Source organism: Musa acuminata, chromosome BXJ2-11 (assembly GCF_036884655.1).
Source record: "Musa acuminata AAA Group cultivar baxijiao chromosome BXJ2-11, Cavendish_Baxijiao_AAA, whole genome shotgun sequence".
Taxonomy (NCBI): Eukaryota; Viridiplantae; Streptophyta; class Magnoliopsida; order Zingiberales; family Musaceae; genus Musa; species Musa acuminata.
Window position 1 is genome coordinate 33,739,479 of NC_088348.1, and position 14,024 is coordinate 33,753,502.

The 14,024-nt window shown below is 36.3% G+C and overlaps 2 protein-coding genes and 1 long non-coding RNA gene across 13 annotated transcripts; 2 read left to right on the top strand and 1 right to left on the bottom strand.

The window, feature by feature from the left end:
* The first annotated feature begins 642 nt into the window (after positions 1-642).
* Positions 643-3,460, top strand: LOC135580779 (uncharacterized). 9 transcript variants are annotated; one of them, XM_065132045.1, is made up of 5 exons: positions 643-1,015; positions 1,079-1,258; positions 1,720-2,560; positions 2,787-2,935; positions 3,026-3,460. In XM_065132045.1, the coding sequence occupies exons 3-4, from the start codon at positions 1,773-1,775 to the stop codon at positions 2,929-2,931; spliced, it is 933 nt and encodes a 310-aa protein (XP_064988117.1). In that variant the 5' UTR covers positions 643-1,015; positions 1,079-1,258; positions 1,720-1,772; the 3' UTR covers positions 2,932-2,935; positions 3,026-3,460. The 9 variants fall into 9 exon arrangements, 4 of the variants coding, with proteins under 4 accessions (XP_064988117.1, XP_064988116.1, XP_064988115.1 ...); XM_065132044.1 differs by having other exon boundaries at positions 643-1,258; XR_010492375.1 differs by lacking the exons at positions 643-1,015; positions 1,079-1,258 and having other exon boundaries at positions 1,273-2,560; positions 3,026-3,154; positions 3,232-3,460.
* Positions 3,461-5,136: 1,676 nt separating this feature from the next.
* LOC135627072 (uncharacterized) lies at positions 5,137-13,696 on the bottom strand. 3 transcript variants are annotated; one of them, XR_010492529.1, is made up of 4 exons: positions 13,280-13,696; positions 10,267-10,392; positions 5,697-7,026; positions 5,137-5,614 (listed from the first exon to the last, which is right to left on the bottom strand). It is a non-coding gene; the product is annotated as an uncharacterized LOC135627072 (long non-coding RNA). The 3 variants fall into 3 exon arrangements; XR_010492528.1 differs by lacking the exon at positions 10,267-10,392 and having other exon boundaries at positions 5,138-5,614; XR_010492527.1 differs by lacking the exon at positions 13,280-13,696 and having other exon boundaries at positions 5,138-5,614; positions 10,267-12,836.
* Positions 5,998-13,252, top strand: LOC103972518 (65-kDa microtubule-associated protein 8). Its single transcript, XM_009386878.3, has 11 exons — positions 5,998-6,138; positions 6,225-6,428; positions 6,518-6,763; positions 6,841-7,059; positions 8,341-8,499; positions 8,704-8,863; positions 8,953-9,104; positions 9,201-9,288; positions 9,353-9,426; positions 12,613-12,687; positions 12,830-13,252. The coding sequence occupies exons 1-11, from the start codon at positions 6,055-6,057 to the stop codon at positions 13,136-13,138; spliced, it is 1,770 nt and encodes a 589-aa protein (XP_009385153.2). The 5' UTR covers positions 5,998-6,054; the 3' UTR covers positions 13,139-13,252.
* Positions 13,697-14,024: the final 328 nt, after the last annotated feature.

A 14,024-nucleotide genomic window follows, 5' to 3' on the forward strand; every position in this document is an offset into this window, starting at 1 on the left:
CTTTTCATGAATTCACCTTACTATATAATATACGATATAAATATACATACATATATATATATATATATATATACACACACGATGTGAAAATAAAATATTTATCATCTTTTATCAAAGTAATTTTATTTTTTTTTCTAAAATCATTAAAAGAACTCTCAAATAAATCATTTTTATCAAATCTAAAAATATATAATAAGATTAATAATTAAGGTTTGTAAGAATTTGGATCAATTGAGTTTCGTGTTTTTCTAATGAATGATGAGTGTCTTTTTTTTTCACTAAACTAAGATGCTGTAAATTGATTAAAAAAATACTATAAATAAAACTAAAGACATTATAATACATCATTGTAAAAGCGAGTATTTTGATCATTTGAAAAAAAAACATATAATCTCAGTGGACATAATGAAAAATGAATGACTTCATCTTGGGAGACTCCCGAGATATGTGAGACTTTCTGGAGATGCCAGCCTTTATTTTTTTAATATTATTTTATTTAGTAATGTCGAATGATACAGACGAGTGGACCAACAAGTTGGCTGCTCGTGAATCACGTCGCCACCGCCCCATCCCAAGGAGAGGAGCTTCACAATCCCTGGACGCCCGGGTTCCACGGGCGAACCCGCCGCGAGGCCGCTGTGGCTCCCGCTCGGACCGCTGCCGCAGCTGCTATGGTCTCCTTTGCAAATCTCATCCTCCGCAACTCCTCGCCGCAAGCCAGCTATCAGATCCAACGGCAGCAGATCAGTTTCGAGTACTTGAACCCACTCGCTCGACATCTAACTTCCCTTGCAAGATGGTTCTTTCGAGGTTCCCTTTTAGCCAATCCCCATGAAGCGTGGCCCAGGGAGCACCTCTGTTCCATCATTTCCTTCTCTCTCTCATTGTGGTTCCTATTGACCCTCTTCCCTCTTCCCTCTTCTCTCTCTCAAACGCATCGAAGAAGAAAAACCAAATCGAATAAGGAGTAGTATTTGTGAGGAAATATTGGGCTTCTCCTTCTTCAATCCACGAGGTACGAGAATACCATTTGTAATGTTTACTTGCCAACTCCTGTTTCTGATACGTAAATTTGCAGGTAGATTAGCCGGTTTATGAGACCAAGAAAGACCTCTGTTCGAGTAATCATAGAATTTCTATTCAGAGAATCATATAGTTGTCGATCGTATTTCACTATCGTTGGATTTTTCAGATCCCTGATCTCATAGAGTTTTTTTCTGACACCAATGCGAGGCATCAACTTCTTTAAATAATCATGGTGAGCATATCAGTGGATTTTCGTACCATTCATTGCATCGTTTCGTCGTATATTTGTGTTCGAATTTTTCGGTCTTTTAAAAATACAATTGATTCTTGTTGTCACGTTTACATTGGAACTCCTTGATGAATAAGGAAAAAGATTGAGCCGTATACCACCATTGAAATATTCCTACTGATACATTCTTTTTAGGAGCTAATTTGATTCAGGTTCAGTTTGACTAAAATTTTCTTCTTTAATTTTACATATCAGGCTTGCTATCTCAATTATTATTATTATTATTATTATTATTATTATTATTTTATATATATATATATATATATAACCAGATGAGTACAGACAATATATATACATATATTCCTGAGAGTGTGCATTCTGTCGCTTCATTTGCCACTTTTGCAGCTTTGAACTCAAGTATGCATTAATTTGAGATATGTATTATAACTTACGCTTTCAAGTAGAGAGAATTGGAGTACAGTGCAACAAGAGGTCAGAGAGCTAAGCAAGACATTTGATGGACTGTGTGCATGGGGATGCAGAGAGTAAGCATGAGCATCTGAAAACACATCCCGCGAAAGCTGTCGCTGAAGATGGTGATCCCCCTCCAGGAAACGAAAATGAAGTTGAGAAGGAAACAACTTGCTCTTCCTCTGCTACTTCCGATGACTCGTCCGAGGATTTCTTCCAGTTTGATCCAGCTGAACTCAGCAAGTCAGTCGTGGCGAACGATCAAGAGATGAGAAGCCACTGTGGTGCAGCTACATCAAGCACGAACGGGTTCCTAATCCTCATCGATGATGACGATGAGGATAGCATCCTTGCAGAGGCCCAGCCGGTGGGTGTAGCTGACACCGGTACCTCCTGCATGGTGGCTTCGAGACAGTCACCTCCAGTTCAGGTGATGGAGAGATTGGACGTCCCCGACACGGGTCGGATTCCCTCCTCCATCTTCACAAGGGACAGGTCCACGATGACGCCGATGGAGTGGAGCGTGGCCTCCAACGAGTCTTTGTTCAGCATCCATGTAGGGACTTGCAGCTTTTCCAGGGACCATCTCATTCTGATGGGCAGGTCAGGGGAGTTCACCCCCATCGACTCCGGTAGCCCTGTGGAATCCTGCCGACTGACGTCTGCCGTTCCAGGCTCAGATCCTGTAGGAAACGAGGGCGCCGGCGCCATGAAGGGTGCGGATCAGGAAGAGCAGCTTTATTCGACGAGTGAGGGTGCAAAACTGTCCACCAGACTATCTCACCGATCAGATATTGGCAGCGCATCCAGCTTTCAGTCGTTTGCGTTTCCAGTGTACGCTCTCCATGTCCATTACTCTCATTAGGGCAAATGTTTTAGATTATGAGAATTAGGATAAGGCTTTCATGTTGATAAGTCTCCATGCATATCGAGCGACTTCTAATCCTGCTGCTTATGTAGATACGTGCAAGTTTATGTGACATAAGAGATTTAGTTTGCTCCGGGTGCTTTGTCAATGAAAATGCTGAATATAAATGTGAAACAAAAAATGATGATACAGATTGACAGGTAAAGGAAGTAGTAGCTCAATGAAGGTGGAACATGGGCATCCACTTCAGACTGATACACCAAAGGAGGAAGAAGCTGCTGCTGCAGGAGAGAATAAATGGTGTCCATGCTTTTCTTGTTGCTCATCCTGCTGCTGAGAGGGTAACAAATATAGCAAATCTCCATATTTGCAGTTTTTCCGGTGATGCAGCCTTCCATGTTGAATTGCGTTTTGTTTCAATCGTCCTGCAGCTTTCGCAAATGAAATTTTGTTCAGACAGAGAGAAGCGCATATGTTCATGGTCATCAGTTCCTCGACGTCTGTGCCTCGGAAGGCTCGGCATGATGAAGGAGGCCGTCTTTTGCTCGCCTGATGATAACGTATTATGCCTTTTTTTTTTTTTTTTTTTTTTCTCTCTATCATAATGCAGATATGCACTAATTCTTTCAAAATTTAGTTATCTTCGAATGCTAATGCTGGATTTAGAGAAATCATTACTCAAAAAACTGGGAGCAACCAACCCCACAGCGGAATGCAGGACTTGCAACTGAAGTCGGTCGGTCTTTTACCTACAGCACATACGAGCAGGCTCTCACAATCTGGCTAGAAGCAACGGGATTTGTGTTAAGTTTGTAGCGAGCGCTGGCTTATTAAGTAACTTAAGCTCATAATGTGACAGGATTAATTTTTTTCATATTCCCGAGAGTTTGCGGCCTGGTTTTTGTCCAGTCGAAATCGAAGCTTTTAGCATTGCTTGATGTTTGGCGCACTTTTACAAGCAGCAAAACAAAACAGAATTTTAAATAGAAAAAAACAAAATGTAAAAAGACTTTAATAATAATTAAAGAAAAAGACCTTTCATTCTAACCCAATTAGGTTGTATCAAATCTTCAACTGAACATGATCGGCTGTTGCTCTTTTTCATTATCATTCTTCAACAATAACTGATCACAAATATTATAAAGTCTTTCAATGTCGGATATCTAAATTTAAGATTAAATAAGAAAAAAATAAATGTTTTTTCTATTTTAAAATATGCTAAAACCTTTATAATTTTTATTCAGAATCACTCAAATTATTTTACACTTTATTTTATAAGACTTGAAAACATATAATAAACTAATGTAATTGATAATTATATTAATTTTAGTATAGTGGTCAAAACATTGTAACAAGTCAATTTTTAATGTCGAATTGAGTGATGTTGTTCTTAAACTATTATAAATATCTATTTGAGTTATAATATATCAAATGGTTTCTAGTGTGTTTTGATTTTATTAACTTATTTATAGTGTTTTCAAGTAAGTTTTGTAGTGATCTTGTTGTTGTGGTGATCAAAATGTTATAATAGGCCAAAATACTATAACAGACGAAATTTTTTTAAAAGGTAGTTTGGGTATTTTTTTAATTAGGAGTTTTATTCGAATAAAAAATAAAATGGGACACCAATCGGGAAATACTCAAAATATAAATATTTTTAAGAAAAAATCATCCTAGAAACATGTTTGTATCATTGAAATGAGAATATAAATTGAGGATAAATAATCCAATATGACATGGATGTTTTCTAAGTTTACTTGCAAATGTTGTGGTTAACAACTTAGGACAATTAGTATTAGTGCATGAGAGACATAAGAAGACTAAAGAAAATTCTATAAAAAAAATAATAAATAGATATATATATATATATATATATATATATATATATATATATATATATATATATATATATATATATCCTCTTGACTTATTAATTTTTACGAGTCTCAATAAAAAAACGTGTAGTCGATATCAAGTTGTTGGAATATTAGGGCTTGTGATGACTGGCAACGTCGTCTTTCTTTCCTCAAAGATCTTTCGAGGAATAAGATGTTATTTAGAACCGTCATTTCACGGATCATGCATAACAAGTAAATAATTTCCCAATTCCGTCGAGTCTATTATCACTACGAGCAGTAGATCGACATGTGCAGATCACATTAATACCTCTATTTTTTATTCCGCTCGGAGCGATCCTCATGTTCTCATTTCCACTTCACCTTCTGCACCAAGCATTTTGGTCCGTGGCACTCCAAGTATCCACTCAGCCTTTCCTTTCATTTCTAGCTTTATTTCTTTTCTGATCGCTTATATCCCATCAAAAACAAACCAAGAAGATGCACCGCATCACATGAAGACGACACCTGACTTTGTTAATGTGCTATAGTATAAAAAAGTTCCAAGGTGAGTTGTCATCGTGAGTGCTTGAAATAAAGTTTACCATCACATCAACTGGAGAGTGTTTAAAGGCCACAATATTCCATCTCGCAAGCAACAGACTTTTTAACTCAATTATTTGCCTCTCATAGGACGGCTCATGTATTTTGAGGCCAAATCATTTGGATGGTTCTCTCAAAGGATTACAAGGATAATTCTTCTTTTCACTGCAAACCACATCTTTCCAACAACCGAGGAGATGTCTGATATATCAGCTTGCTCTGTGCATAATTATTCAACCCATACATGTAACATTTTCTTCTTTTTTTGTTGTTGTTTAAATATACCAATTTTACAATGAATCTCAACTTTGGCTGCGCTGAGCATGTGCAAACACAGGCATATCACAAGCATAAAGTGGGTATTGTCATTCGAGTCTCATCAATGATGGAGTAATTGGCATTTCTTGAAGCAAACTAGTGCATGACATTCTTCACAAGCAAATCAGCTGATTCCAGAGACTCGAGTAAATGGAGCTGATCCACTTCTGTGCCAACCCATATGTTCCCTTGGAAAAGAAGACAAACATTTGTAAAGCTTTACCAACACATTAACCTTCAGATTGAAGCTTCCAGTAACACGATCTACAAAAGGTGCGAAGCGCTTATCACATGAATGAGAAAACTCAGCTTTATGATAGAGAAGAAAGAAAGAGGAGAAACTTACGTGTCAACAATTGAAAGCAGTGAGGAAGATTGGCCCTTCAAAAACAAGGGAACCAGCGAGCTTGTGCACTTGTATTTGATATATATATATATATATATATATATATATATTAATATTTTTCTTTGAAGCTCATCAAAGGAACCATCACTGTTGTGCTGCGTGTCTTCAAAGCAAAACCAACTTGGAAGGCCACTTTCACCATCCATCACAGCTTTGCCACCTTTCTCCTCCTTTTATACCACACCTCTAATTTCTTCCTTGAATAATGCTTGATCAGGGGAATCTGCTCTGTCTTACAACCACTTGAAGAACTTACATTGACAAAACTGTTCCCTGAGACTGTTCCAGAATTTATGAGATGGGATCCTTCGGAATGTTTCCCGGTTTCCCAAGTTCAGCAATCCCTGAATCATCCTGCGGCTATCTACTGCAAGAGCTAAAGGTTTGGGTTGGGGTTTTTCCATATCAGTGGTTCTTGAAATTGATACTAGCTGAACTTTCTTTGAACATTTTATCAACTGCTAACAGCTGATTTGGGATGAAGTGGGGCAAGATCAGCTTGAAAGAGAGAGGATTCTGCTTGAACTGGAACAGGAATGTATCGACATGTATAGAAGAAAAGTTGATAGTGCAAATATCTTGAGAGTTCGTCTGCATCAAGCACTGGCTGATTCAGAAGCTGAGTTCACTAACCTTCTCCTGTCCCTCGGGGAACGATCATTCTCAGGCCGGGTGAGATATAGATGACTTCTTTTGATAGTATATTTAATAAGAAAAGAATAGCACCAAATGTGCAGCCAGCTTAAATTCTCTTGGAGCAGCCTGAAAAATTGACAGGTACACTGAAGCAGCAGCTTGATGCAATCACTCCTGCACTTCATGAAATGCAGCTAAGGAAAGAAGAGCGGATGAACCAATTCCGGGAGGTTCAGACACAAATCCAAAGAATTGCTTCTGAAGTAGCAGGTCATCAACCGGATTGCGATGTTCTGGTAAACGAAGGAGATCTCTCACTTAAAAAGCTTGATGAGCACCAAAATGAACTCCAAAGACTTCATAAAGAGAAGGTAGCTTTAACCTTGGTAGCGTCGGTTTTCTTCTATATATCATCCAATTAATTTTCACCCATTCTTCACTCTGAAAGAATGATAGACTCCGGAAAGTAGAAGATTACATAAAGGTGGTGCAAAACCTTGCTGAAACAATGGGAATGGATGCTTCCATGATCATCAGTGACATTCACCCAAGCTTACTAGGTGGTTCAACCGCACAGCAATCCAGGAACATAAGTGACACCATCTTAGAGAGATTAAACAGCAAAGTGGAACAACTGAAAGACGAGAAGCGTAAGCGAACAGAAAAGGTATGAGTTTATTTTCCAACATAGGTCCATTGCTACAACTAAATCTCAGAACCAGGAATAACAAAAAATGAATGTGTACAGAATTGCTGTTTCTAAATGCATCACAAAGCACCCTACATTACCACGTTATGCACTTCATAAAGCATGTCTCACCAAAGAAAAGAATTTGAATAAATATAATTAATCATCTCGTAGAAAGATTCATATGTTGGCCATATACATCAAACCTATTCAAGAAATACAAAACAGGATACCATAAAGCTGATCATAGATCATAGAATCATGCTAGAAAGTAAACACAAGGGGGTTCCAGGGTCATAGCATCATGCTTGAGAGACATCCCCTTGAGCCATCCACCAGTATGCCATCTCTTAGTTTAACAAAAATTAACACCTAGCTTATTCACCATAAGTGACCAGATGGACTTACCAAACTAGTGATAATGTAAACCAGATTATCACTTTCAAGCTCACAAAGATACACCTCGTGCTCCATAAACTTACACAAGCAAGATATTCAGAGGCAGGTAAACAGCAATTCAAGAGATCTTGATTGTACAAGTTGGATGTATGCTATGCACCAATGTAATATTAGTAGAATTATAAGCATAATAATAGGAAGATTTAGACAAATATTTTCCATATCTGACACTAGCATCCTTTGCAACAAAAGAAAAGTACACTAACATCCACAAATTTTGAACTTCCAAATATAATAAGTTTGCAATTTTTATTTATTTTGTGTGAGAAAAATTGAATTTTTATTAGGATATTAGGAGTTAACCCATGGTTGAACCTTAGTTGGACATTGATCACCCATGAAAATAGAGCCATTTTCTGGATTGAGTTTAACTGCCACAAATTTTGAAATGAGCCTCTCTCACATATAATTTAGTAAATTAATCCTCAGACAGTTATACCAGACATTAAAAGCAAAATGATTCGTATTATACATGTTTAACAAATGTAATTAGGCTACAGAACTGCTGCAATAGAGTCAATGATGTTTCAAGATTAAGAATTGGTGATTTTATGACAATGCTCACAACATTAGGAAAGATGATTATTGAATTAGAAAAGACAGCACAATATTGGAAAAACAAGAGATGCAACAGGAAAATATAAAACGAGCCTCTAAGTGCTCTTTAATTAGTTTCAAACAAATACTACCTTATGAACTAAACAGAGGATGCAGATATCTTTTATGCATCAGCATTATTATTGCACCTTTTGTACACTTTGCATCAACTCCACTAAAACTACAGATACAATGATTTTGCAGCTTTACAAACTTGGGAAAGCATTGACAAACTTGTGGAATCTCATGGATACATCGATTGAGGACCGGCAGAAGTTCTATTACATGAATATATATACATCATCAGCTCCAACAGATCACATATTAAGACCAGGAAGCCTTTCCATTGATATAATCCATCAGGTAAAGAAAGAATTAAGCTAAGAAATCAAACTTCAGATAAAGCATTTCCTTTTCCGTATTAAAAAGACAAATTAGGTAGTCTATAATGGTTCCTTAACTGACACTGCTGCTTCAGATAAAGCATTTCCTTTTCTGTTTTAAAAAGACAAATTAGTAGTCTATAATGGTTCCTTAACTGACACTGCTGCTCTGACTACAATCCAGGTTGAGTCCGAAGTGGAGAGACTGGATCAGCTAAAAGCAAGCAAAATGAAAGAGCTTTTTCTCAAAAAGCTCAGTGAGCTTCGAGAAATATGCAAGAAATCTCATTTGGAAGTACCTTCAGGATCAGAGATGGACAAAATCATGAACCTCATCATGTCAGGTGTGCCTCTTGCTTCAGTTAGATGCATCATTAAATGATTCTTAATGGTAGCTGAACTTATTGACACTCAACAAAACCTTGAACCAAAGGTGAGATGGACCATGCTGACCTCCTAGTGATTATGGAAGAGCATATATCCCAGGCAAAAGAAGAAGCACGCAGCCGGAAGGACATTATGGAGAAGGTCGAAAAATGGATGGCTTCATGTGAAGAAGAACAGTGGTTGGAAGAATACAGCAAGGTCATCTCCAAATTCATCAACTCATATGTCAAAGCTTACAATTCTATTAAATATTGCTGATGAGGAATCCTAATTTTGACATATGGATGTTTACAGGATGAAAACCGTTACTCAGTGAGCAGAGGGGCTCACAAGAACTTGAAACGTGCAGAACGTGCTAGAATTATTGTGAACAAGATTCCAGGTAAGAATTGACTATAGCTAAATAAGAAATATGATGTATGATAGACTAAAACGAGAAAATGCAGATTTGGTTGAATTGTTGATGGCAAAGACAGAGATATGGGAAGAGGAAAGGATGAAAAATTTCTTGTACGATAAGGTTAGGCAAGAACCTATTGCTTTAATACATTTATGAATTTATCCAAATATTATCTTATTCATCATTGTTCTACCGGAAGAAGTACCATATTTAAGTTCACATTTTACTTCAAAATATTCTGCTAGAAGGATGCAAAATGATGCTCAAGAAGACTTGTTCTGGGAAAAAAAATACCAAAGACAAACTTAAATACAATTAATTAGTTTTTGTTTCCTTTCTCATGATAGCATAGCCACCACTTTTACTGATGAGCATGCAAATTTAAGCAATTAAATGACTTTAATAACTTGCAAAGTACATTTTATAGATCAAGTTTTGCAACTTGCAGAATCATGCATGCAAGGATCAAGTATCATAAAACCTACTATCTTCTTGTTGCAAAGCCTATAAGCATCTAAGACAGCAAAATAAATTAACCACTAAAGTTCAAACATGAAAGCTAAGCTAGCTACACTTGAAGTAGATGCATAATTTTGTAATATGATCAAACATATATTCAATTATGATTTCAAGTATTGGTCGTTACTGTGCTTGATTTCAAGTATGGTCTGTATGCACCAGACCAACCAGTATTTATTGGTATGATCAAGGACCGGTGTCAGACCATATATCTCAATAATGTTCAGGTTTTTTTTTGGGTGATACCAGGCTGTATGGGTGGCATTTCACCTAGTACATACTGGTACTGTACCATTCTAGTAACTGAGATTTAAACCCTTGTATCCAAATAATTAAATTTTCTGTTTTTTTAACCAAAATGGAATAAGAACTTTACATGAAATATGCCTGACATCTACATAAATGGGTTGCATGAAATAAATCCCAGCTTGGTAGCATAACCTCGCTGATATGGATTTACCACAACATGCTCCACACCTGCCGCAAATTTCTTTTTTCTTTTTCCTTCTTTTCTATGTGCAAGACAAGCTAACAAAACCATGTCGATCTGATTCTCTCACTTAATTTCTGCAAAAGCAAAGCAAATCAAATCAAGATATTCTCTTTTATAAACGTCTTGCTTTTTTCTTTCTCCTAAATTAGTTGCTGCTAGCACAGCATATGTTTCCAGCCTACATGAGCATGCAAGACCAAGATATTGCTCAGGTAAGGAAAAAGAAGAGATGAAATTATCCCATGTTCAGATATCGGATTGTACGGAGGTATCATTTCCAGTTGGAAATGCAACATTCTTTCGTAGGACCCTTTTAAGGAAAAAAGTTTAATTTAGCAGTTAATAGAGACAGTTGCTGCCTTGATGCTGCAGTTGCATAAATTCACCTCAGAGATTTTACAACAACAAAATTACCAGGAAAACATTGTTGTCATTGAGGTATTATGGAAAACTGTAGACTTATAGAACAAGCGATGAAATTTAAGTTCCTGAACTGAACTAGGAAAAGAGGATTTGTCAACATATAGGATAACTTCCATATACAAGACCAAAATGCTTATACAAAATTAAAGCCCAATCATCACATTTGTCATTAACACCATGATTGCATTACCTACCATTTGACAGAGTGGAAGGGATATATGGAGTAAAAAAAAGAGAAGAGTAAAGAATAATCTTAGATATCTTGTAATAAGATTCAGAACTAATCCAACAGTTTTCTCTTGATTTGTTATGATATATTTTGGATCTTTTATATGATTTATATAATTGTTATTTATTATAAGAGTCTTGTACAATATGATTGACATTTATTTTCTAAAAATATATACAATTGTTATTTCTAATGAATTATTCTCTAGCATTTTCATTATTATTTTTTCAACAACTTCTTATATTTTATATAATAGTTTCATATGTTTTTTGGGAAAGACAGACACGTTATGAATTATGATGTTAAAGAGGTTTCTTAACAAAGAATATATTTATTTTCTCATAATTTATTTTGTGTTTTGTGGTGCCCTACCATTTATATTATATATAATTCTTATAATTTTATGATTACTAAATTATTTTTTCATCCGAGTTCATTCCCATCATTCTAATTCGATCGATCCCAAGGCCTGATCATATCATCCCAGCCAATTCAAATCTGCTTTCAATCTTACAACTTATGTGCAAGAGCACATGTAGTGGTACCCAATAGCCTACGAGTCTCATGCAGTGTCAACGCAAGTTGAATCAAAGGCTAATCCTGAATACAAACCATAAAATAGTCCTCTCCAAGAATTTAAATACCGGACAACTTACCCTTTAATAACCATTCCCGTTGTTGGCATGCACCATATAGATGTCAAGGCAAGTTGTTAACATAGACAGTTTCTGGTAATCATTAGGTGAAAGAGAAAGAAAAAGGACCGATATGGAGAGGCAAAATGTGAAAGCATAGTTGGGCCCTGGTGCTGCTGCTAACATAGATAGTTGCTGGGACTTATTCGGTGAAAGAGAAAGAAAAAAAGACTGATATGGAAAGGAAAAATGTGAGCACAGTTGGATCTATAACTCTGATAGTTGACAGAGAATCTTTGAAGTAGTGAAGTTCAAGAAGAAGGCTGACATGAATAAATACTCATGTTAGCTTTCCTGCTTAGTTGTTATCTTGCTCGAGTTTGATGGGCTTTACAATGTGAATGGCACTGAGAGAAAACCTAGGAACAAGATCTTGGTTTGGATTTTGTCAAATGACTCCATCCAGTGTGATGTCGAAGAGGTTTCACACAGTTAAATATGTGTTGCACCTCAGTGATGCACGTCAGTTTGGTTCTCATTTTTCACATGAATAATATATCAGTCCCAGCAATCCTTGGCACCTCTTTCACAAAAATCCATGCTTTCCTCCACATAGAGAAATACACTAATCTTTACATAACATATCATAAATTTAACGTTCACTTTGCTCTACAGAGACATTTGAAACATACTTTAAGCTTGTAAGCAGGACATAAAGTATGCTTTTTATCAGTCAATTGAATAATCAATTCAGAAACTATACTTTGATTTCTTTTATGTATCATGCACAGTCAATTTCTGTAACAAATTCATTTTTTCTTTCTATAAACTTCCACAAACCAATCAAAATTGTGGTAATTTCAGGCACCAAACCAACAAACTACACACTATGATATCATATGTATCTTTTATTAATACCTAAGACTTCTATTATCTCATACTACAACTAAAAGAAATGCAACTGAAATTTTTCATCCCATATATAATCAATCTTTATAAAATTACAGGTACCTCTAATGGCAATGCTTAAAGAGTACACTCTGTTAAAGCAAGAAAAAGAGGAGGAGAAACAAAGGCAAAGAGTAAGTTCTAGTGCAATTCGATGAAGGATACAAGAATATCTAAAGAAGTTCTGCAAAGGATTGTTCTGAAGAGCAAACAATTTTTAACCCCTTGTTTAGAGGATTTGTTCCGGATTGTCAATAACACCTTTTCTCTCTGCAGGAAAGAAAAAAAGTGCAAACTCAGATTACAGCAGAACATGAGAATTCATTTGGCTCAAGGCCAAACACAAGCACTACTCGTCCTTCCAACAAGATTCTAAATAGCAGTTTCGTCAGTGGTCCTTCGAGCAGGAGACTGTCCATCATCAGCCAACACCAAAGGTCAAAGAACAATTATGCAAATAAAGGAGCAAACTTAAACAAAGGGAGTATAAAGTTGCAAACGCGGAAGATATTAAGCAATTATAGCCATGCCCCTAATTCTAAAGAAGATGCAGCATCAGAGATCTCTATAACATTTTCAGGCTGAAATCATGACTCTTCATTCGATATTAAACAATGTAAAGAATCATAAGATCAGGCAATCAATGTGTGAATGGAATGGTACAGTTTTTGGATAAAACACAAGCATGACATTGTATAACCACTATCATGATATATTTGATCTTACATCCTGCTAAAAGAACCAGACTTCACCGAGTTCTTCGAGAAAGCAGTAATTGCGGAAGAGCTGGACTGCGGACTGTAATTCAAGGTTTAAAATTTTGTTATCTGGTGTCAATACCGATAAGCGGCCAAACTAGTACGCTTTCGATACAGATCAATATCCTGACACTGGGTATGGACCGATGCTTTCCAGACCAAGAAAGGGGGGAAAAGGAGAGAGGAGGACTTGCATAGGGGCAGGAATATGTGGAGCGGAGAAGGAAGATGAGACGGGGTAGGAGGAAGAGATAAAGAAAGGCAGAGAAGAAGGAAGAGGAATATGAGGTGCAGGTGGAGGTGGAGGCGGAGGCATATCGGAGGTGAAAGAGGAAGCAGCGACCAGACGATTCACTGGGGGCGGTGAACGAGGTGTTGACAAGGAGCAAACGAGTCTGGGTAAGAGACAGAAGAGAGAATATATATATATATATATATATATATATATATATATATATATATATATATATATATATATATTCAAAAAAAATTTCAATCATTTATAGTATTTTAAAAATATTATCTAGAGTTTTAAAAATATTATATAGCATTTTTTTAAACACTATATGGTGTTTTTTTAAAACACTTTACAGTGTTTTTAAAACACTATACAATGTTTTATGGATAAAAAAATAACCCACAAAATATTATAAATAATTGGTGAAAAGATTTGTTTGGATTTGGATAGAAAAATACTATGAACAACTTTCGGG

What these genes read in the sequence shown, in the direction of transcription:
- LOC135580779 (XM_065132044.1), top strand. Translation starts at nt 1,773, where the DNA reads ATGGACTGTGTGCATGGGGATGCAGAGAGTAAGCATGAGCATCTGAAA. An exon ending in CAGTCGTTTGCGTTTCCAGT is followed by an intron (nt 2,561 to 2,786) that starts GTACGCTCTCCA and finishes ATGATGATACAG; the next exon opens with ATTGACAGGTAAAGGAAGTA.
- LOC103972518 (XM_009386878.3), top strand. Translation starts at nt 6,055, where the DNA reads ATGGGATCCTTCGGAATGTTTCCCGGTTTCCCAAGTTCAGCAATCCCT. An exon ending in AAAGACTTCATAAAGAGAAG is followed by an intron (nt 6,764 to 6,840) that starts GTAGCTTTAACC and finishes TCACTCTGAAAG; the next exon opens with AATGATAGACTCCGGAAAGT. An exon ending in AAAATTTCTTGTACGATAAG is followed by an intron (nt 9,427 to 12,612) that starts GTTAGGCAAGAA and finishes ATAAAATTACAG; the next exon opens with GTACCTCTAATGGCAATGCT.